Below are 22,032 nucleotides of genomic sequence, written 5' to 3'. Positions count from 1 at the left end.
TGTACAGACCAGTGTTGGTAATGTGTATAGACCAGTGTTGGTAGTGTGTACAGACCAGTGTTGGTAGTGTGTACAGACCAGTGTTGGTAGTGTGTATAGACCAGTGTTGGTAGTGTGTATAGACCAGTGTTGGTAGTGTGTACAGACCAGTGTTGGTAGTGTGTATAGACCAGTGTTGGTAGTGTGTATAGACCAGTGTTGGTAGTGTGTATAGACCAGTGTTGGTAGTGTGTATAGACCAATGTTGGTAGTGTGTATAGACCAGTGTTGGTAGTGTGTATAGACCAGTGTTGGTAGTGTGTATAGACCAGTGTTGGTAGTGCATACAAACCAATATCATTGTTGTGTACAGAAACGTTGTTGATGTGTACTTATCGGTGTTGTTGGTGTATAAAGGGCCAGTGATGCTGGTGCGTACCGAAAAATATTGTTTGTGTGTACAGACAAGTGATTTTAGTATGTGTGCTGGAGTGTGAGGCTCGTGTGTGCAGACCAGTTTCTGGTATATTTCTGGTATATGTAATCCACTGTTGTCTGAGTGAACTCATCAGTTTCAATGAGGTATGCAGGCCGTTGCTGTATGTGTGCAAAGCTAAGTGTTGTCAGCGAGCACGACAGGTACACTGTTGGTGTGCACAGAGCAGTGATGCTGTGTGCTCAGAATCTTGTTGCTGATGTACACAGAGTAATGTTGTTGGTGCACAGAGATTCGTGCTGTTGGGTACACATGATGGTTTTGTTGTACACAGGGTAGTGTTGTTACTATGTGCAGTCCAGTGTTGCTGGTGGAGAGATATCAAAGCCGGTGGTATAAAGTTATTACTGTTATCGGTAAGACAGAGACAAATGCTTTTTTGGTACATATAGGATCAGTGTTGTTAATGTACTTATTGTACTCAAACAAGTGCTGTTGTTACGTACACACATGTCAGTTTTTTGGTGTGCACAAAACAGTGCCGCTGGCTTTTGGTGTACACAAAGACGCGTTGATGTACACATCTCAGTGCTGCTGGTGTACCTATGTCAGTGCTGCTGATGTATCCAGATTAGTGTTATATGATGTATCATGATCATTGTTGTTGGTGTAACTAGAACAGTGTTATTGGTGTGCCTAAACTAGTGTCATCAACCTAAAGAGAACTTAGGTGTTCGTGCGTAAAATGAGTTTTGTTGGTGTACGCAGAAGGTGCCTATGCACACAGGCCAGTGTTACTGGTGCAAAAAAGACAAGTGGCTTTCTTCAGTAGAGAATACTAACGCTTGTGTGTAGATATCAGTGTTTTGGTATGCCTAGATAAGCAGAACTTGAATTACATGTGAAAGTTTTCAGAACAAATCTGGAATATTGCCTCTTTTCGTTTCTAATCATAATCAGATATGATTTACATACGAGTACTAATATCATGCTATTCGATGACGTCTACAGAGTATCACAAAGTCATGACAAAGTTCATAAACGGTATCCCCTTGAAGTCGATACCTTTTGTTCAACTTTGAGCCAACGCGGCCCCCCTGGTCTGATGATGGAGGAGCCGCGGAGAACGAAGCGTCCCCACCATTTTACAACTCAACACGAAAACAAATTGTCAGTGACACGGAGCTCTTAAACGTCGCCGTGCTTCCCGAGGAAATTATGGTGTGTTGAGGCTGGTGTGGAGGTTGGCACTCACTCAGTGCAACGCGGTGGTGGCCCTCACTGTCAGTTAACTTCTGGCACTGCCGCACCTCACCTCTCCCTTCCCTGCCTCGTAGTCCCTCACACACACACACACACACACACACACACAAGGTTTGCTCCTTGACCGAAGGAATGTTCAGAAGAGACAGACGAGATGTTATCATGGTTTTGCCAGCTCATCTACACTACTCCCTGTGTATCCGAGATTAACTGATGCCTCCTGCGTGTTTGTCCGCTTTCGAGACATGGAGCGGTAAACTGTCTGGCGTGATCGGGGACAAGACAGAGAGAAACTGATTATCTTTACCCGACTTGAGGCTAAAACAACGTAGGTCCACTTGGTGACGAATGCGAAATCGTGTCTCTTGTCTATTGCTTGTGTACAACTACTCCGTTTTCTATTTTTGCTTTGACTTTCACCCTCCCAACTGAACCCCTCGGTGTCTGGTCTCGTTCGTTCCACGCCGGCGGTCAGAGGTCAGGAGAGGGGGAAGGAAGGAAGGGGGTCGTTGGATTAGACAATGACGTTACTGTGTGATACTATGAGAGACAGCGCGAGGTGGTCCGGCACACGAAGAACCTCTTCGTTCTTCTTCGTAGGGCATCATTCAGCACAGAACGAATACTACATTTACGAACGTCTCTCTCCCACAACAACTAGGTTCGACTTGATCACTTATTATACACGTATTGCTTTGACCCTCCCATCAACGACAATATCAGGAATCAAATACGTATTAACAAAATGACAAATATGAAAAAAAAAATGTCCAACTTCATGACAATACTGTCCCTTAGGTGACACTGAGTTACATAACGCAAATATTTTGTCAACATTAAAGTGAATGTCGAAACCCGTTGTTATCTTGTGTAGTGATCGGTTGTGGCAGAGTATCAGGACACCAGACGTTGCCCGGAGATAACTTATCTCCTCCCGTAAGGTGACTGGGAGTCAAAGGGGAACACACCCGCGCCCTCAGAGCTCAGCATCACAGGAGGCCGGCGTGGAACACATGTGGCTGTGCGTCAAGCGTAACGCTCCGGCAAATTCTGTAACGTTACCATGAAATATTTTCCTTGTCAACGGCTGTGTCATGACAGTGGGGGAGCCCAGGAAACTAAAAGATGTGTGTGTGTGTTGCGAGTGTGTGTGTGTGTGTGTGTGTGTGTGTGTGTGTGTGTGTGTGTGTGTGTGTGTGTGTGTGTGGGTGTGTGTGTGTGTATGAGTGTGTGTGTGTGTGTGTGTGTGTGTGTGTGTGTATGAGTGTGTGTGTGTGTGTGTATGAGTGTGTGTGTGTGTGTGTGTGTGTGTGTGTGTGTGTGTGTGTGTGTGTGTGTGTGTGTGTGTGTGTGTGTGTGTGTGTGTGTGTGTGTGTGTGTGTGTGTGTGTGTGTGTGTGTGTGTGTGAGTGTGTGTGAGTGTGCGTGTGTGTGTGTGTGTGTGTGTGTGCTTATGTATCTAGAACCAGCGATGTACAAGCCAACGATACAGACAGATAGGGAGGCGCGACAAACATAGCTCAGTCCTTCACCAAAAAAGTTTCCTCCAGTCAAAAGAAACATACCAGTGTATTGAACCTAAAGGGGTGCTGGAAATTTGGGAGTCACAGGCTACGCAAAATCCACGAAAAAAAAAAACAACAAAAAAAACTGGTGAACCTGTCGAGTAAAGTCTGAAAACTATCAAGAAGCTTCTACTTAAGAGGGTCGAGGTACACTGGCGTCTGAGTCATACAAGTAGTGTGATTATATCTTCTATAGGCTTGGGACACAAATTTCAGGAGCTACAATAAATGTCACACAAGTAAGCTTCGTTTGGCTGATCAACGGATGCCTGGGTAACGAACGAACGCCAAGATTTTTTTCAGGGAGGTGTACAGCTAAGGAGTGGCCGGTAATCAGATATTTGCTCAGCAGTATTAAAGTACACTACAGTTTATGAATTGATGACTATCTATCCACTAGATACATCTCACAATATCCACACAACCTTGATATAAACACAGCTTCCCTTGAGATATGTTACACCTGTTGCACTTGAAATACTGTAACAACAGCTTTAGCATACGTGTACCCCTTTTAAAAACTCAATGTACTTTAAAAGAACTATCGCCAGGTTGTGTTCCTTCCTTCACTGACCATGGATTCCAAGGGATCTTTATCTATGGCCAGGTGGAGTATGTCCACCACAGTCAATCATAGGAAACAGCAGCGTGAGTGTGGATGTGTTTACACTTGCTGTCCTGAGTCACTTATGGCTTACCCAACAATCCAAGTCCTCCGCCTCCCTCACAGTTCCCAAGCCTCCCCTCCCCGTGCCGCTCTTGTTAGTGTGCTGGTAGAAGCGAAATAGTCCAGCGGGTTATTGGTTGACGACATGGGCGACTGGCCGAACATTCCCCAAACATGAAAGTTTTTTCACTAGTAAAAAAAAGAAATGATGTTATAAATTTTGCTAAGAGCAGTGAAACAAGAAGCAAAAGAATGCACCAGGATGCATCAGGGTGAGTGATTTAGGGGCCGTCATGCTCAACACGTTGTAGTTATAAGCAGAGGACGATTCGTTCTTCAAAGAAGGACATAAATCGGAGAGGAACGTTCTCCAGGACCTCAACGCCAGATCGCCGGACCCCTGGTGCAAAACCTCCACTGATGATCGTTATTGAAAACTACTGTAGGTGCCGGAGCGAACCTCCAACTACAAACCCCGTTTTGTTGAGAGTCGGTTTCTGTTCCTTTAATTTCCTATGATTTCGTCTTTTGTAGTTCGATTTCATCTTCTTAATCATGACCGCTATCTCAGGCTTAACATTGGGACCATATCTATTGCAGTTTACAGTTTAAATATAGACTTCGAGTGAAGCCAAACGTTTTCATGGTTTATACTCACGTGGTTATGTGGATGTAGGTCTCTTTTAGTAGAATGTCCCACCAGAAGGTCAAAACGCTATTCTTTACTCAGGCACAGTTTATCTAGACTTCCGTAATTTCATGGAAAATGGTTAGCGAACAAATGGGAGAAAAATGAAGTTACTACACTGAGAATGCAGACAGCACATGGAAGTCTGAAAGGTCGTAAGACAATAAAGTGTAAATTTCCGCACAGTAAAAAATTGGTAATTACGTACATAGAGAGAGAGAGAGAGAGAGAGAGAGAGAGAGAGAGAGAGAGAGAGAGAGAGAGAGAGAGGGGGGGGGGGGACAGAGATGAAATTCATTTGGGATATGTTTTGATGGAGTGTTTCCAATGAAGCTAATACCGCGGGCGAGGGGTGCAGCGCGCGCCTCGTGACGGTTGGCTGAGTTTTCCCCGTGTGGCGGCGAGTGAGTTGATATGTGAGAATGATGGAACCAATAAAAGATAACAAAGGCTTGAAAACACCGAGTTATCTTTCCATCGGAAATGCATAATTGTCATACGTATGGAAACAGCGATCTGTGTTCATCATCTACATGTAGATTTAAGCTTTGGTGCTCTCTATGCCTGTTGAGGGAATGTTGGAAAACTTTAACGACGAATTTAACCCAAACCAATAACCACAACGTCTTCTTGTTATTCACGGTACATGGTGTGCTCTATCATCCCTAGACACTGGAGTGTCCCCTAGATGATCGATATAATTACTTTACTCAGCAGTTTCAAGAATTATCGACTGATTAAGGTTCCCCCTTCGTGGCGCTGCGCAAGCGAATTCCCCCTCAATGTTTCAGTCATCAACAAATCCGATGCTCTTGGTATGGTTGTGAGGGAACGGTGATCGACAGCAACTAGATAGAGCCATAATGCCAAGCACACACACGATACTCAAAGAACTGAGAAAGTGTAGCTGCAGAGTGTGGTCACGGGTGAGGCATGACTTCCTTACGATCTCAACTTGTCATCTGTCACATATATACAGAAATGTGTAGGTTCCGTTGGGTTTCACAGTCGTCATTTTGTGGCTCCAGGGTCATCCTGCGAGGCCGAGGAAATTACTGCTGGCATGGCTATTTGGGCATATAAAACATATAAAAAATGATCTATCCATGCCATGCCATCATTCTATGAAGAAGAAGCAGAAGACAAACTTTCCCGGACGACAAAAATGACCCTGGCACAATAAAAGGACACATTTTGTGACCCTCCCTTCGCTTTGAGATACGTTTTACTTCTGAACATCTCTGGTAAAGAAGCAAATCAAGGAACGGAGGAGGGCGGAGTTTACTAGTACTTTATTCAGTGATGCTCTCACTATCGGAGGTTTTCCTTTTTATCTGGTGCTCCTTCATCTCACGTTCTCGTGACTCCTGTTACCGACAGTCATTTCCCCCAAGACTTTTATTACTAATACTAATGATAGACTAAACTACTAAGCTTGCTCGGTCATTTAACCTCATGCCACAACCAACTTAAGAAGATATGGTGTCTCTAACACAGTTCATGATGGATTTTCGAACTCTATATCGCCTGTATAACCTGGTATTTGGACAGGCAAAGGTGCTGCCATCGCCGACACTACTTATATTACCAAAATAGTCAGCACTGATGAAAGGTACCTACCTGGAGAGGATCTTGGAGACGCAGCCGTGGGAGACGCGGAGCTGGCGGGAGATGTCGCAGGGGCGGACGCCGTTGTGAGCCAGCTCCACGATCCTCTGACGAACCATGTCCGGGAGCGGCCGCCCGTTCACGAACACTCCTCCCAGCTGGTTCACCCCGCCGTGACCTGCGGCAGGAGAGAAGTTGGTTATGGTCTGGTCTACACAGGTACAAGATGACTAGCAGGCGATATATGGTCTGCTTTAGATATAGACGGATATAGAGGTTAGCTATATCATATCACGGAAAGAGTGAAGGGAGTGACTTGTGCAGAAACGCCTACAGGTGAACAGAGGGTATGGGGCTTATGTTGGCTTGTACAGGGGCGGTTTATCAATAACTCGCATTGTACAAACACATATGAAACGTGTGTGTGTGTGTGTGTGTGTGTGTGTGTGTGTGTGTGTTTATTTCTATTTTCGTTATGAATATTAAAGTTTTTTTTTCAGTATTCCAAAAGCCCTCATCGTTCCAGTATGGAGGTAAAACAGTCACAAATATCTAAGAGTGGAGTTTGGATATATGGTCCAGAACAAAGTATAGAAGAGCCGACGTTGTCTGGGAAATATCATGAGGCTCACTATGGTGAAGTGACCTCCATTACGGTGAGAATATCAAAACTCAGTCCCGTCATGGTCGAGCACACGAGCTGATCCCAAATGATGCACAAATATTCAAAGTGAGCATTCGAGCACCAGTCCCACAATTCCCAAATAAGTTCGACACCATGCGCGAATTTTCCGCTCGACTGCCAAGGGCGTTATCACTCTGGCTGAGTGAATAAACGGATGAAACTCTGTGGGATGAAGCGATAGTTTGCTAAACACTGACATGAATAGAAGGGGGTTCAAGGCAGCTGTTTTTGGTGCGTACTGACAGTGGAGGTCCGCTCAGGGATGGGCGACCCGACATCCTCTCTTCAGCCACTTTAGGGAGACAATGACGTACTTTACCGATTGTTTCCATGAGAGTAAGTCATGCTCAAGATTAATATACATTAAGTCTCGGAAAAAGACATCCTGACCATAAGTTACAAACGCATATACATATATATTTTTTTCATCAATCTAGTTTCTTATCGAGAAACAAAAGTTCAGATATCGTTCCCTACTCTTCTTGTATCCTGAGACTTTAGCGGGACAAACTTTAAAAGTCTAGCAGCTGTGACTTTAAAGGGCTCACGCCCCCCCACCCCACACCATCCACCCCAACCCCACTCCCACCCCCCGGCCCTTCCCTCCCACCCCCCAGCCCTTCCCTCCTTGTTGTACCAAACCGCACACTCGTCTCGGGCGCCTTACGTGCTGCATGATTCTTAACACACTAATGCTTCAAAAACTTTAATCCATTTCAGGGGATGTGTAGGACATGTCACCTGAATATCATGCTTCTGTCGAGGGTGCAGGATTTGATACTCATGCAACTCTTTGACATCTCGCTGGCTCTTAATGCTCACTGGATTGCCCCAGTCATTTTCCTCGGTGGCAGTGAAAGCTTCTCCCTAAGCTCCTGATGATAATACAAAAAGCTTGTTAACAGAGGTGTGTCCCGCACCACCGTAGCTTAAGAGTTGTAGCAGAGCGGATCGGTGATGGTCTTGGTTGGTAAAACAGAGACGCTGAAACTGATCGAGAACATGGCATGTTGCAGTGGAGAAGTTGGTTAAAATGAAACGGGAGCTTAAGCTGCGGAGGTGGTGGAATGCACCAGCAGCCTTGTTTGTCAAAACGAAGAAGGTGGCAGGGCGAACTGGCGGCTTGAAATATTATAGCAGGAAGGTAGTAAAGTGGACAGATGGCCTGAGTTTTTAAAGCAGACAAGGTTGGGATATGGACTGGCAACTTAAGGCATTACAGCGTAGGAGGTGACGAAGTTTTCTCCCTAACATGAACTGTGAACAAAATCCGTCATGGTAGAGGGGGAGTGCACTATGATTTACGACACTGCTACCTCATGACGTTTAATGGCAGTTCTTTAAGCATTCCCACAAACAATAATATTGCAAGAAAACAGAAATTAAAAGTCAAGTGAATGGTGTCAATAACGACTATATCCACCCCTGGAGTCCTGCGAATCCAGTGTCTCCATCACAATGGTACCTCTCCCCCACCGAGGTGTGTGTGTGTGTGTGTGTGTGTGTGTGTGTGTGTGTGTGTGTGTGTGTGGGGCAGTCAACCCTTCACCCTCAGTACCGCTGGGAAGCAGTCTATAATGCCGCCCGCCTCGGTCCCTCCTAACAATAGCCCAGGAGGACCCGACCAGCTGGCGTGTTTATGTCTGGCCCCCCCCTTAATTTCCCATTACCACTGGTGGTCTGAGGCTCCAGCTCCTATTTCCAGCCAAGCCTACCCTTCTCCCTCCCTCACCCCAGCCTGTCAGGATATCAGTTATGCACACCCGCACTTGTCATTCACAAGATTAAAAACCTTTCAAAACATATGTTCGACACGTTACCACACCTGTCAGAGGGTCGCTCGACTGTCATCTGTTTGTAGAGGATCAGATAAGAGGATTTGGGGCTCGCATAAGTGGCAGGAGGGTCAGATGAGGGAGCTTTAGCTGATGTTGATTTTCATTTATTGGAAGGAAAACTTCCCCCGTTTGCCTACGAGCGTAAAAGAGAGACGAGACTGTAGCTACGAACTACACTGTGGCTCGTAGTCCTTGTAGTTATGAGTTGTGAGATAACTACAACTTTCAGTTGATGAGGAGATTCATCCACCGATGAAAATGTCTGATCTTGATGTTTAGCAACCGGTAGATTTCAAGAACTGTTCATCGTGAACTAAGAAGCATCGCATTTACTGATGAATGATGGAGGACAAGTAAGACTAGAGGAACAACTCGAGGAAGGCTGAGGTATGAAACGAAAGAAATAAAACCAAATAAGGAAATGTAAAATTCAGTGTAAATGAAAAGTGAAAACGGAAAACAAAAAGAGAAAATCATAGCTATATCTGTGGTACACTGAAAAAATAATTGACGATGAGAAAGATGGATGGTGGGAGATGGACACAATAAAAGAGTACGGCAGAGGAGACGCAGTATGTAAAGAAAGAGTGGGAAAGACAAGAAGAGAAGCACATAAAAGGGGAGTGGGCCAGGGAGGGAGTTATGCATGTAGAAGGGAACAGGGAAAAAGAGGGAGGGAGGTATGGAAATGGGAGTGGTAAATACAAGGAGTAGGGGAGTAGGAAAGACAGGGTCAGAAGCATGTGTAAAAAGAGAGAGAGAGAGAGAGAGAGAGAGAGAGAGAGAGAGAGAGAGAGAGAGAGAGAGAGAGAGAGAGAGAGAGAGAGAGAGGCAGGACCGGCAGTAATCCGTCAGTTTTGCCACCCCTCAGCCCTATGGTAGACCCCAGGAGGGCGCCGCCCATGGCCCATTATTACTCAATTGTTTGACAGGTTTAGTATCGCAGGCGGCGGCAGTCAACTGTCAAGAGGAGGAGTGGTGGTGCTGGTGATAACCCCTGGGTGGGACGTGGTTAGTCGTGCTGGTGATAACCCCTGGGTGAGACGTGGTTAGTTCGTGCTGGTGATAACCCCTGGGTGGGACGTGGTTAGTTCGTGCTGGTGATAACCCCTGGGTGGGACGTGGTTACTCGTGCTGGTGATAACCCCTGGGTGGGACGTGGTTGGTCGTGCTGGTGATAACCCCTGGGTGAGACGTGGTTAGTCGTGCTGGTGATAACCCCTGGGTGGGACGTGGTTACTCGTGCTGGTGATAACCCCTGGGTGGGACGTGGTTGGTCGTGCTGGTGATAACCCCTGGGTGGGACGTGGTTACTCGTGCTGGTGATAACCCCTGGGTGAGACGTGGTTAGTCGTGCTGGTGATAACCCCTGGGTGGGACGTGGTTACTCGTGCTGGTGATAACCCCTGGGTGGGACGTGGTTGGTCGTGCTGGTGATAACCCCTGGGTGAGACGTGGTTAGTCGTGCTGGTGATAACCCCTGGGTGGGACGTGGTTAGTTCGTGCTGGTGATAACCCCTGGGTGGGACGTGGTTAATCGTGCTGGTGATAACCCCTGGGTGGGACGTGGTTACTCGTGCTGGTGATAACCCCTGGGTGGGACGTGGTTGGTCGTGCTGGTGATAACCCCTGGGTGAGACGTGGTTAGTCGTGCTGGTGATAACCCCTGGGTGGGACGTGGTTAGTTCGTGCTGGTGATAACCCCTGGGTGGGACGTGGTTAATCGTGCTGGTGATAACCCCTGGGTGGGACGTGGTTGGTTAGTCGTGCTGGTGATAACTGCCGAGCGAGGTTGTTACAGTTAGGGATGGTGACGGTATAACTCCTGGGGGGTCTAGCCGTGATGAGTGGTGCTCGCGGTAAACCCCTCGCTGAGGTCGTAGTTGGTGGTGCAGTCGATCATCGTAAAGTGGAGTCGTAGTTACTGGGCGGTGGTTAGTGGTGCTTGCGGTAACATCTGAGTTATGAGGTGGGAGTGTGTTACCGAGAGTAAATCTTGGATTGTCTTTGAGTGCAGCGGTAGTTAGTCTGTTATGAATTGCTCGCTGTGGTTCTCACTAGGTGTTGTGGCTAACAAGCGGTTGGTGCAAAAGGCAATAACAAGCTAGGTGCGTATTAGACATCATGGTATTTGGTGAATGGGTGATACGGTAGTCACTGGGATGTACGGGAGATGGTGGTAGGTGTGGTAGTTAGAAGATCCTGCGGTAGTTGATGGTTGGCGCATAATTTGAGTAACAGTTCGGTAGTTAATGGGCTGTACGAAAGTTCGTGGATTGTGCTCTAGTTAGCAGGTAGTGCTGAAGTTGCTGGGTGGTACAGAAGTTAGTAGTAGATAGTGTGGCTGCTCACGGGAGGTGTAATATTTAGCGAATAGTGCAGCTGAAAGAGCGGGAGTTACTAGTTATTAGTTAGAACTAATACTGCCAGCGTTAGTGGGTGGCGCATTTAATGGTAGGTTGGTAGCTGGTTGTTCGTGCGGGTGTTGGATTTTTCACCAGACAACATAGCCTCATATCTCTTCATAGTGACATCATAAGATATATATATTCAAGTTCATCGTTGCTACGAACTCCGATCCGATATAATGAAGACACCCTGAAAATGGAGATGAATTAACTCACTCTGCAAAGTGGAATGATAAGTATATATATATATATATATATATATATATATATATATATATATATATATATATATATATATGTGTGTGTGTGTGTGTGTGTGTGTGTGTGTGGGTTGGGCGATTCCTCTTCTGGATAGATAAATAGATAGACAGACATAGAGATAATTAGATAGATAGATAGATAGATGGACATAGATACACATATATCATTTCCTTTCCTATCTGCACACCAATTCCCGTTTTAGCGAGATACTTCGAAGAACAGTTGATGAAATTACTTCATTCGCTCACATGCACTACTTTCTAGCTCCCATGCATAATGCACCGACAGCAGAGCCGTGCTATCCACAACCAGGCCCAACAGACCTCTCCCTACATACTGTATATTCTAGACAGCCCCAAAAAAAAAAAATAAATAAATAAGAATGATTTTGTTGATATGCAGGAGAAGCTGTGTCTTAGATGAACAGCAAAATTATATACGAGATGGTAGGTTACTTTTCCAGACAATTGTAAGAAGCCTTAAGATATATTTGAAACAGTTCTTGATAATCATGCACTCGGGGAGTATGAGAAATAACAGCCCGCTCACCTATGGTCAGTATCGCTCCTGAGAATAGCCTAAGCCTAACCTGGTGTCTTGGGAGTTAGCTGACCTCCACACCTGCCATAAATACTGGCCAGCAGCGGGCGCTCAGCTGACCACCGCTGGCCACGCGTCACCTCCCAGATGGAATTTCCCTTTACCTAATAGCAAACTCTCAGTAGTTTTCTTCGATACAGATTTACGGTTGTGTCTGTCATGATGATGAAATGTCTTTAAAATCTGCGGGGAAAGACCACTGGTGTCTTACATCTGTGTTTCAGCAGTGGACGGCCTTCGACCTCGCCTCCACTAAGTGACATGATCTATGATTACCAATGATAAGGTGGTAAATACGGTTGATAACCTTCAGTGGTATTCCGACCAGTGTCTTCCAGTTATGGCCGACCCTCTAACTTCTAGTGGTAGTCTGGCATTTCACCTCCACCAGTTGACCGGTTTCGGGAGGATATTCTTGGAGGAGGTGAACGTCTTTTTGTCCACTTTGACTTTCAAAAATTCATGAAATTCCTCCCCTTCCCCTTCAAGACAGGAGTTATAAGGTCTATACATCATCGATCCCACTGTCGTAGAGCGAATCAATTTCCTTGACGATCTTTTGGTTGTGGGGCAGATTTATGAGCGTAGTGTAACATCCATTCACGCAACCATTACATAACTACACACAACTAATATATCAGAGTTTGTCGAGATACAGCGAAGACGCAACGTCAGCTGTGTCTCACTTCCCAAACCTCATTCTTAAAGAGAACATGATATTTCCCATCATGTGGCCTTTGCCTTCATTCTTCCTCAACCCATGTGGCCACTGAGGGGGCAGAAAAGGACACATTAATGGACAATAGGGTGACTTGGGCTTCCTGCTCCACATTGGTAATGTTACTGTCCCATTCCTGGATTTCCTCTCGGAAGTCGTGTTCCCATTCCCTGTCCTCGGGGATCCATCACAGAAGGAGGCACGTGTGCTGTTCACGATGAACTGACTCAACTTGTTTTCTGTTATCTAGAGACACTAAGGTATAGTTGTACTCTTTTCATTCCCTTATTTCACTCTTGTATATGTCTGTGATTTATGTACTTTTGATTCATTATGTGTGAAGTAGAATATGTGATCTGCAATGCATTATCTTTTTCATATTTCTTAGTTGTAGTTGTCTATACACAAGTCTGAATGAAATACTTCAATCCAAGTGTATATATTCTCGATTAATCTATCAATGTATTGATCTAGTTATACATCTATTGATCTCACATCGTCTACCGTAACCTCTTCTTATACGAGTCTCGTCCTTCTATCATTTCTCTCTTGATTCAGTTATCATTACTGATCCATAGCATGATGCTGCGCCCTCTCAACCCTCCCCCTCTTAATCGGTTGTGCATTCCCCATTGTAGCGACTAGAGACTCGTGTCGGTGGGTGCCACTGGGGAAATGATTTGGAAGTGGGAATTGGCGCTTGGCAACTCGTACACTGTACTGTACTGCAGTGCCCCATATCAACTAACACGTTGCCATTTACACTTCTGTTGTCCCTCGATGAAACATTCCTATAGATAAACAATTACAATGGTTCTATTCTGAGGACAAAACTGAATTCGATATGTGGCTGGATAATATATGTCTTGCTATCTTCCAGATTAACTAAGGATTCTGTTGTGAATCAGAGGCCAAGCCAGATATAACAGAACAAAAGAGCTGACATCATTAGCCAAAGTCCCCCGTGGCTGTGTCATGACCCCTCAGAGTAAGTTCTAATTTCACCAGGTGATTGGTCTCTGATATTATTATTAATAATGATAATGATAATAATAATAATAATAATAATAATAATAATAATAATAATAAAACGATAATAATGATAATAATAATATTGATAATAATAACAACAATAATGATGATAACAATGATAATAATGATAACGACAATAATAGTAACAACAACAATAATAATAATGATAATAATAATAACAATAGTAATACTAATAATACTACTAATGATAATAATAACAATAATAATACCTTCCACAGTATCTTCAGCATTATATATATATATATATATATATATATATATATATATATATATATATATATATATATATATATATATATATATAATGCTACGACCTACCTATAACATAACTATGCAATAATATGTTTTTCAGTGGTAGCAGTGGTCCAGTATTAGGATGAGTTTAGCCTTGTATATCTGTATCAAGACTAAGTACGAGTAAAGCAGCGTAAACACCGCTATTATCATGACTCATAACATTAAGCACTTCCAAGCCCTCACTCCCTCTTGCCCGTCCCGTCCGTCGTCTGAGGCGTGATATTCAACACCAGTGACCCTGGAGGGAGGACTCAAAGGGTGAATCAGTCATCTCGATACAGTTTAGCAGGGGCGTTGTACTTGCGCCCCGCGCGCGCGCGTACACACAACACACACACACACACACACACACACACACACACACACACACACACACACACACACACACATAGATAGATAGATAGAGAGATAGATTTGTAATTTTTTCGGAACAGAGGAAACATTTTGGTTGAAAAGAGAGTAATGAGAGTAAGTGAGCTTGGAAGAGACTCGTATAAATAAATGCCTGGAAAGAATAAGTATAGAATGGTAAAAGGTGAGGAAATTAAGGTAGTTAGGGAAGCAGTGCTGTCATATGTTAGAGAAACGTTTGGCATGCTTAAGGTGGGAGGTGGGCAGGGTAGTGGTGGGATGATGAAGAAAAGATGCAAGTACAAGAGAATAGAGAAGTTTAAGAGCAAATGATCGGGAGATGTATAAGAGAAAGAGGCAGGACGTTCAGGTGCAGGATTCGAAAAAAAAGGGCAAATGAGAGTTGGGGTAAGCGAGCATCATCAAATTTCCGAGAATAAATCTTTTTTCGAATGAGTTTAACAAGAAAACATATGGAAACATCGATGAAGGGGGCAGCGGAAGTAGTGAGGAGATAGGGTGGGTACTTAGGACTTTACAGTGTGTTTGATTATTGGGTGGCATAAGTAGAGTAAGTCGGGGAGGCATGCGAAGTGACAGCGTCATAGAAAAAGATTTGGAGAATAGAGAGGAGGTGGTGAAACCTATGCGGAAGATGAAATGTGGCAAGGCAGTTGCAGTGGATGGTATTTCAGTTGACTTTCTTTACAAAGAAAGGGGATGACTGTGTTGTTTACTGGCTAGCTACGACCTTCAGTGTATGTATGGATCGTGGGGAGGTGCGTTAGAATTGGCGGAATGTATGTACAGTGCCACTGTATAAAGGCAATGTGGACAAATGTTAGTGCTTCAAATCAAAGAAGTATAAGCTTGTTAAGTGTATCTGGTAAGCTGTATGGGAGAATGATGATTGAGAGGATTAAGGCATGTACAGTGTATCAGACTGGAGAGGTACAGTGTGGTTTTAGAGGTGGTAACGGATGTGTGGGTCAGATGTTTGTACTAAAGAATGTGTAAGATAAATACTAAGAGGAAAAATAATTGTTTGTGGCACGTATGCATCTCGGAGAAAGCATATGATTGGGCTGAGAGAGAAGTTTTTATTTAGGGTGTAATTCGTGCGTACGAGTAGGAAAAAAGGAGACTGAACTGTTCCCAGTGAAGGTCGGTCTGTGGCAGGGAGTGTCTTGTCACCATGGCTGTTTGACTTGTTTATGGATTGGGCGGTCAAGGAGGCAAATGCAAAGATCTTGATGAAGAAGGGCGAGTATGCAGTCCGTAAGGAGTGAGGGGACCTGGAAAGTGAGTCATTTGTTGTTTGCTGATAACACAGCACTGGTGACAGATTCAGTGAGAAGCTGCAGAAGTTGGTGACTGCGTTTGGAAGAGAAGGACGTTGAGAGTGAATATTGATAACGGCAAGTTATCAAGATTAGCAGGATATAGGGACAAGTTAGTTGGGTGTGAGTCTGAATGGAGAAAATTTGGAGGATGTGAAGTGTTTTAGATACCTGGGAGTGGACAAGGCAGCAAATGGAACCATGGAAGATGAAAGACGTCATACGGTGTGTAAGGGGATGAAGGTTCTCGTAGCAATGAAAAATTTTTGGGAAAAAAGGATTCTACCCGAGAGGGTTAAAACGGGTCCAGAAGTCCTAGCGATGTAATATGGATGCAGGGCATGGCAATAGATAAGAATGCGCTGAGGTGGATGGATGTGTAAGAAATGAAATGTCTGAGAACAATATGGGCTTGTGTGGTGCGGTAGTAAGAAGAGTAAGGTCGAGGTAGGTGAAGACGGTGTGCTGATATGGTTTTGACATATGGCAAGTATGAGTGAGGAGAGTTTGAAAAAAGAAGGTACATGTGTTAGAAGTGGAGGAGACAAGGAAGATGAGGAGACCAAATTGAAGATGAAAGGAGGGAGTTGTATTCTTTTGGGTAATCGGGGCCGGAGCATGAAGAAGGATGAAATACGAACACGGGATCAAGTGGATTTACAACGATGTGGTATACAGGGGTCGACATGCTGTCAATGGACAGAACCAGGGTATTTGAAGCAGCCGGGGGAGAGGACGGTGGGGTCTGGTCGTGAAGTGGAGGCTGTGGTTTCAGTGCAGTGCACATAACACATAACAACAAAAGAATGGACGTGAGTCATTGTGGCGTTTCTACATCTGTTCCTGGCGGTATCTCGATAACGCAAGAAACGGCGAACAAAACGGCGAACAAGTATGAACATATATATGTACGTGTGTGTGTGTGTGTGTGTGTGTGTGTGTGTGTGTGTGTGTGTGTTACAGAGCTATGTCTGCATGAAGTTACAACACAAGGCTATATCACTGGGAACAGTCTCGTCAAAGGTCTACTAAGACATAAAAGTACACATTTCTCTGCTAGTGAATGTATTGCAGCCTTTGGCTGCAGGAGCGTGTAGAAAGAAATTTCCGCGTTAGCGAGGTGGCGCCAGGAAAAGACGAAGAGGGATGGTGAGATATGACCCATTAGAAGCATAATCCCCAGCCGTACTGATGCATAAATTATTCCTCATACCTCTGCTTCCACTACTGTTACCATCATCACTCTCACTATCATATACAATGATCATAATACTGAACAAAAGACTGTCAAAGGTAATGGTGGCGATAATAATCTGTGGAAGTAGCCAACACTTAGATAGTTCGTCACTAACAGGTCAGAAATGAAGGTATAGTAATTGAAATAATAATAATAATAATAATAATAATGATAATAATAATAATAATAATAATAATAATAATAATAATAATGATAATAATAATATATCAATAATAATAATAATATATTAATAATAATAATGATAATAATAATAATAATAATAATAATAATAATAATAATAATAATAATAATGACGATGATAGTAATAAAAATGATAAAAATAATATAATAAAAATGATATAATGATAATAATAATAATAATAATAATAATAATAATAATAATAATAATAATAATAATGAATTATCACTATCATCATTATCATTATTATCATCATCATCATTACCAATATCTAAACTGGAAAGTTACTCAAAAGGTTGTGAATGAAAGGCAAAGTTATATTAGCACTGGCAAAGTGTTCTTAACCAGAATATTAGAACATGAACCTGTACATGTACTGGAGGATCAAAGAACATTATATTCAGCAATGCTATCACAGATCCGCTTCCCACAGTCCACAGTCATTAGTATACCTGGGGTAGGTGTTATGATTAATACGTTTTCTGTCCATGATCGAGACTGATGCTGAAGATATGAAGATTATTGGAACTAATCATAATTGTTGTATCTACACCAACAGCAGGTATTTCTCTAAGCTCTTGTCTGAGACAGAATTATTATCATTACCACTTATTATCATTATCATTAAAATTATCATTATCATTATTATTAATATCATTATCATTATTATCATTATCACTATCATTATTACTATCATTATCATTATTATTTGGTTTGGTAAAGTGTGTGGAAGAAGAAAGTTAAGAGTAAATGTGAATAAGAGCAAGGTTATTAGGTACAGTAGGGTTGAGGGTCAAGTCAATTGGGAGGTGAGTTTGAATGGAGAAAAACTGGAGGAAGTGAAGTGTTTTAGATATCTGGGAGTGGATCTGGCAGCGGATGGAACCATGGAAGCGGAAGTGGATCATAGGGTGGGGGAGGGGGCGAAAATTCTGGGAGCCTTGAAGAATGTTTGGAAGTCGAGAACATTATCTCGGAAAGCAAAAATGGGTATGTTTGAAGGAATAGTGGTTCAAACAATGTTGTATGGTTGCGAGGCGTGGGCTATGGATAGTGTTGTGCGCAGGAGGATGGATGTGCTGGAAATGAGATGTTTGAGGACAATGTGTGGTGCGAGGTGGTTTGATCGAGTGAGTAACGTAAGGGTAAGAGAGATGTGTGGAAATAAAAAGAGCGTGGTTGAGAGAGCAGAAGAGGGTGTTTTTAAGTGGTTTGGGCACATGGAGAGGATGAGTGAGGAAAGATTGACCAAGAGGATATATGTATCGGAGGTGGAGGGAGCAAGGAGAAGAGGGAGACCAAATTGGAGGTGGAAAGATGGAGTGAAAAAGATTTTGTGTGATCGGGGCCTGAACATGCAGGAGGGTGAAAGGAGGGCAAGGAATAGAGTGAATTGGAACGATGTGGTATACCGGGGTTGACGTGCTGTCAGTGGATTGAATCAAGGCATGTGAAGCGTCTGGGGTAAACCATGGAAAGCTGTGTAGGTATGTATATTTGCGTGTGTGGACGTATGTATATACATGTGTATGGGGGTTGGGGGGGTTGGGCCATTTCTTTCGTCTGTTTCCTTGCGCTACCTCGCAAACGCGGGAGACAGCGACAAAGTATAAAAAAAAAAAAAATCATTATTATTATTATCATTATTATCATTATCACTATTATTATTATTATCACTATTATTATCATCATTATTATCATTATTATCATTATTGTCATTATTATCATTATTATCATTATTGTCATTATTATCATTATCATTATGTAACTGTCATATTTGCCTTTCCAGTTGTAGTATTAGTAGCAGTAATACAATTTTATAGCTATACTTGGATTTTCGTATATCAAATAATTCTGTTTTCAAGAAAATTTTAACGCACTGTAAGGAAATACGATAAAATCACATGAAATATAAGAAAAAGAAGTGCGTTGGTATTCACTAGAAAAAAAAATCAAATGGCAAAGATGCATTTGAATGATTAACTGATAAACGTTATTCACACTGCAAAAAGATATCAGATGTCATAACCCTGACATAATAAATAAAGTGTAAAACACATCACTTATGCTTTAAACGTTACATAACAGACCTGACCTGCGAACTAATGCGATACTACCACTAATTCTATTCACATCAAGTTTAAAAGCTTGACAAAAGTACATGCAATTTACGTACAAAAGCCCAGGAAATGGCGTTACCACTGATTCGCGACAATTCTCCACATTTACCAATAAATCAATCTCTGCTGACGCTCTCCCGCAGGCAATCAGCCACAGCTGGAGGGTAACAAGAAGCCGACACGACGCACAAAACGCACGGACATGATATTGCAGATGAACAGAGCAACCACAGAATACCGTGCCATGAGGAAGGTGTGGGAGCCGGGCCGTACAGAGGCTTGCGTGATAATGTCACTCGGGAAGGGATACGCCCATTACATTAAAAGCCAACGCCACACGCAGGCAGCTTCGCCGACCTGTTAATTATCATGTCATGTCTCACACTACATCTATGTACCTCTTTGCGACTCTCTGAAGAGGTGTATTGTGAACATGGGCAAGCCAGGGGGGCTGGATAAGTGCGAGGGGAAAAGGGCAAACTGGAAGGATAACATGACTACATATTTATACTGTACAGAGAGAGTTTTACACTCGTAGGGCAGCCCCATCTCTTGTGTGTGTGTGTATGTGTGTGTGTGAGTGTGTGTGAGTGTGTGTGTGTATTGGTTATGAATATGAGAACAAAAATTATGGCACAATTCAATTTTTTTTTCAGATTACACGATGCTAGGTTATTGGTTGCTAGCGTTTCCACTTTATGTAGCAGAATGGATGAAAAAAAAAAAAAAGATATTTCAGATGATATACAGGACATATTTGTGGACGTTAGCTATGTGCCTGGCATTTTATGTTATTGTGTGTGATAGTTTGAAAGAATAGGTTTCCGTTTTACATTTCAATGGATGACAGCGTTCCTATGACCACATTTTACACGAAGAGAGAATTTGAAATGATAAGGCTGAGTAGGAAGGTGAATGCTGGGACAAGAGACAAGAGACCATTTGTTGACAAGATACCATTTTCTAATTGCGTCACGACTGTAGAGATTTTGAAATCGTGTTCATTGTCCTCTCTTGCACATGATTTAACGTTCCCATGATAGAGGGAAAGTGTCGCAATTCAGAGCAATACTATTAGACCACAGCATCAATTTCCACCTCGACACAAGCTAACTGGCAGCATGTAATGGCGGTTCCCGTAGTCTTAAGATACCCATACTTCTAATCAAAGCCCATAAGCTTAACAAGGTCACGGTAATGCTTTACCATAATGAGACACTCGGTAACCAATCTGTTGTTATTACGAAGACAACTTCACATACAGATAGCTGACACACACATAGTAATGGTTAGATTTACTTCTCCCAGCACGGCACCTATTACACCTAATTCCCAATAGTAATCAAGATGACAAAACAATGTGTGTGTGTGTGTGTGTGTGTGTGTGTGTGTGTGTGTGTGTGTGTGTGTGTGCGTGACGTTGGCGGGGCGAGTGTAAGTGTAGGGCAGATGTGGTAGGCCGTAAGATTACTGCATTTCGCTGGCGAGTGAGTGTGTGTGTGTGTGTGTGTGTGTGTGTGTGTGTGTGTGTGTGTGTGTGTGCACTGTGAATGTGAACATGTTAGTGATGGGCCAAGCTAGTGTAAGCATGTAGCGTGTAAATGGCGGGTAGTGTCTGTAGAGACCGTACTGTATGAGCGAGTAACATGCTAGTGACGACGGCCTTAGTCTGAGTGAGTACTGCGTGAGTGGTGGATCAGCCATGTTAGTGGCGTGAGGTTAAGCAATTAGTTAGTGGCCATCTGTCAGCGCATGTCTCTCATTGTGAAGAGGCAGACATGAACGCTGCCCTACATTATTGACATGCACAATGATCATACAGATGAAAAGGTAAATGAACGTGAATATGTTTCCACTGGATGTCATATTCTTTTCTTTATTCATTGGATGAAAATAGAATGCTTTACAGTAAACTTTAATATATATATATATATATATATATATATATATATATATATATATATATATATATATATATTTTTTTTTTTTTTTTGCTTTGTCGCTGTCTCCCGCGTTTGCGAGGTAGCGCAAGGAAACAAACGAAAGAAATGGCCCAACCCACCCCCATACACATGTATATACATACGTCCACACACGCAAATATACACACCTACACAGCTTTCCATGGTTTACCCCAGACGCTTCACATGCCCTGATTCAATCCACTGACAGCACGTCAACCCCGGTATACCACATCGCTCCAATTCACTCTATTCCTTGCCCTCCTTTCACCCTCCTGCATGTTCAGGCCCCGATCACACAAAATCTTTTTCACTCCATCTTTCCACCTCCAATTTGGTCTCCCTCTTCTCCTCGTTCCCTCCACCTCCGACACATATATCCTCTTGGTCAATCTTTCCTCACTCATTCTCTCCATGTGCCCAAACCATTTCAAAACACCCTTTTCTGCTCTCTCAACCACGCTCTTTTTATTTCCACACATCTCTCTTACCCTTACGTTACTTACTCGATCAAACCACCTCACACCACACATTGTCCTCAAACATCTCATTTCCAGCACATCCATCCTCCTGCGCACAACTCTATCCATAGCCCACGCCTCGCAGCCATACAACATTGTTGGAACCACTATTCCTTCAAACATACCCATTTTTGCTTTCCAAGATAATGTTCTCGACTTCCACACATTCTTCAAGGCTCCCAGAATTTTCGCCCCCTCCCCCACCCTATGATCCACTATATATATATATATATATATA

The 22,032-nt window shown here is 43.2% G+C and overlaps 1 protein-coding gene across 8 annotated transcripts in view; it reads right to left on the bottom strand.

Annotated features, from left to right (window-relative positions):
- Positions 1 to 22,032, bottom strand: part of LOC139755024 (paired box protein Pax-5-like) — a 227,479-nt gene that overhangs the window by 49,136 nt on the left and 156,311 nt on the right. For all 8 annotated transcript variants that reach the window (XM_071672956.1, XM_071672957.1, XM_071672954.1 and 5 more), the window contains one exon: positions 6,218 to 6,383. In XM_071672956.1, the coding sequence (XP_071529057.1) occupies positions 6,218 to 6,383 (166 nt within the window). The remainder of the gene's footprint in view (positions 1 to 6,217; positions 6,384 to 22,032) is intronic.

The sequence above is a fragment of the Panulirus ornatus genome, chromosome 18 (assembly GCF_036320965.1).
Source record: "Panulirus ornatus isolate Po-2019 chromosome 18, ASM3632096v1, whole genome shotgun sequence".
In the NCBI taxonomy this organism is placed as follows: domain Eukaryota; kingdom Metazoa; phylum Arthropoda; class Malacostraca; order Decapoda; family Palinuridae; genus Panulirus; species Panulirus ornatus.
This window is presented reverse-complemented; position numbering and strand designations above follow the sequence as displayed.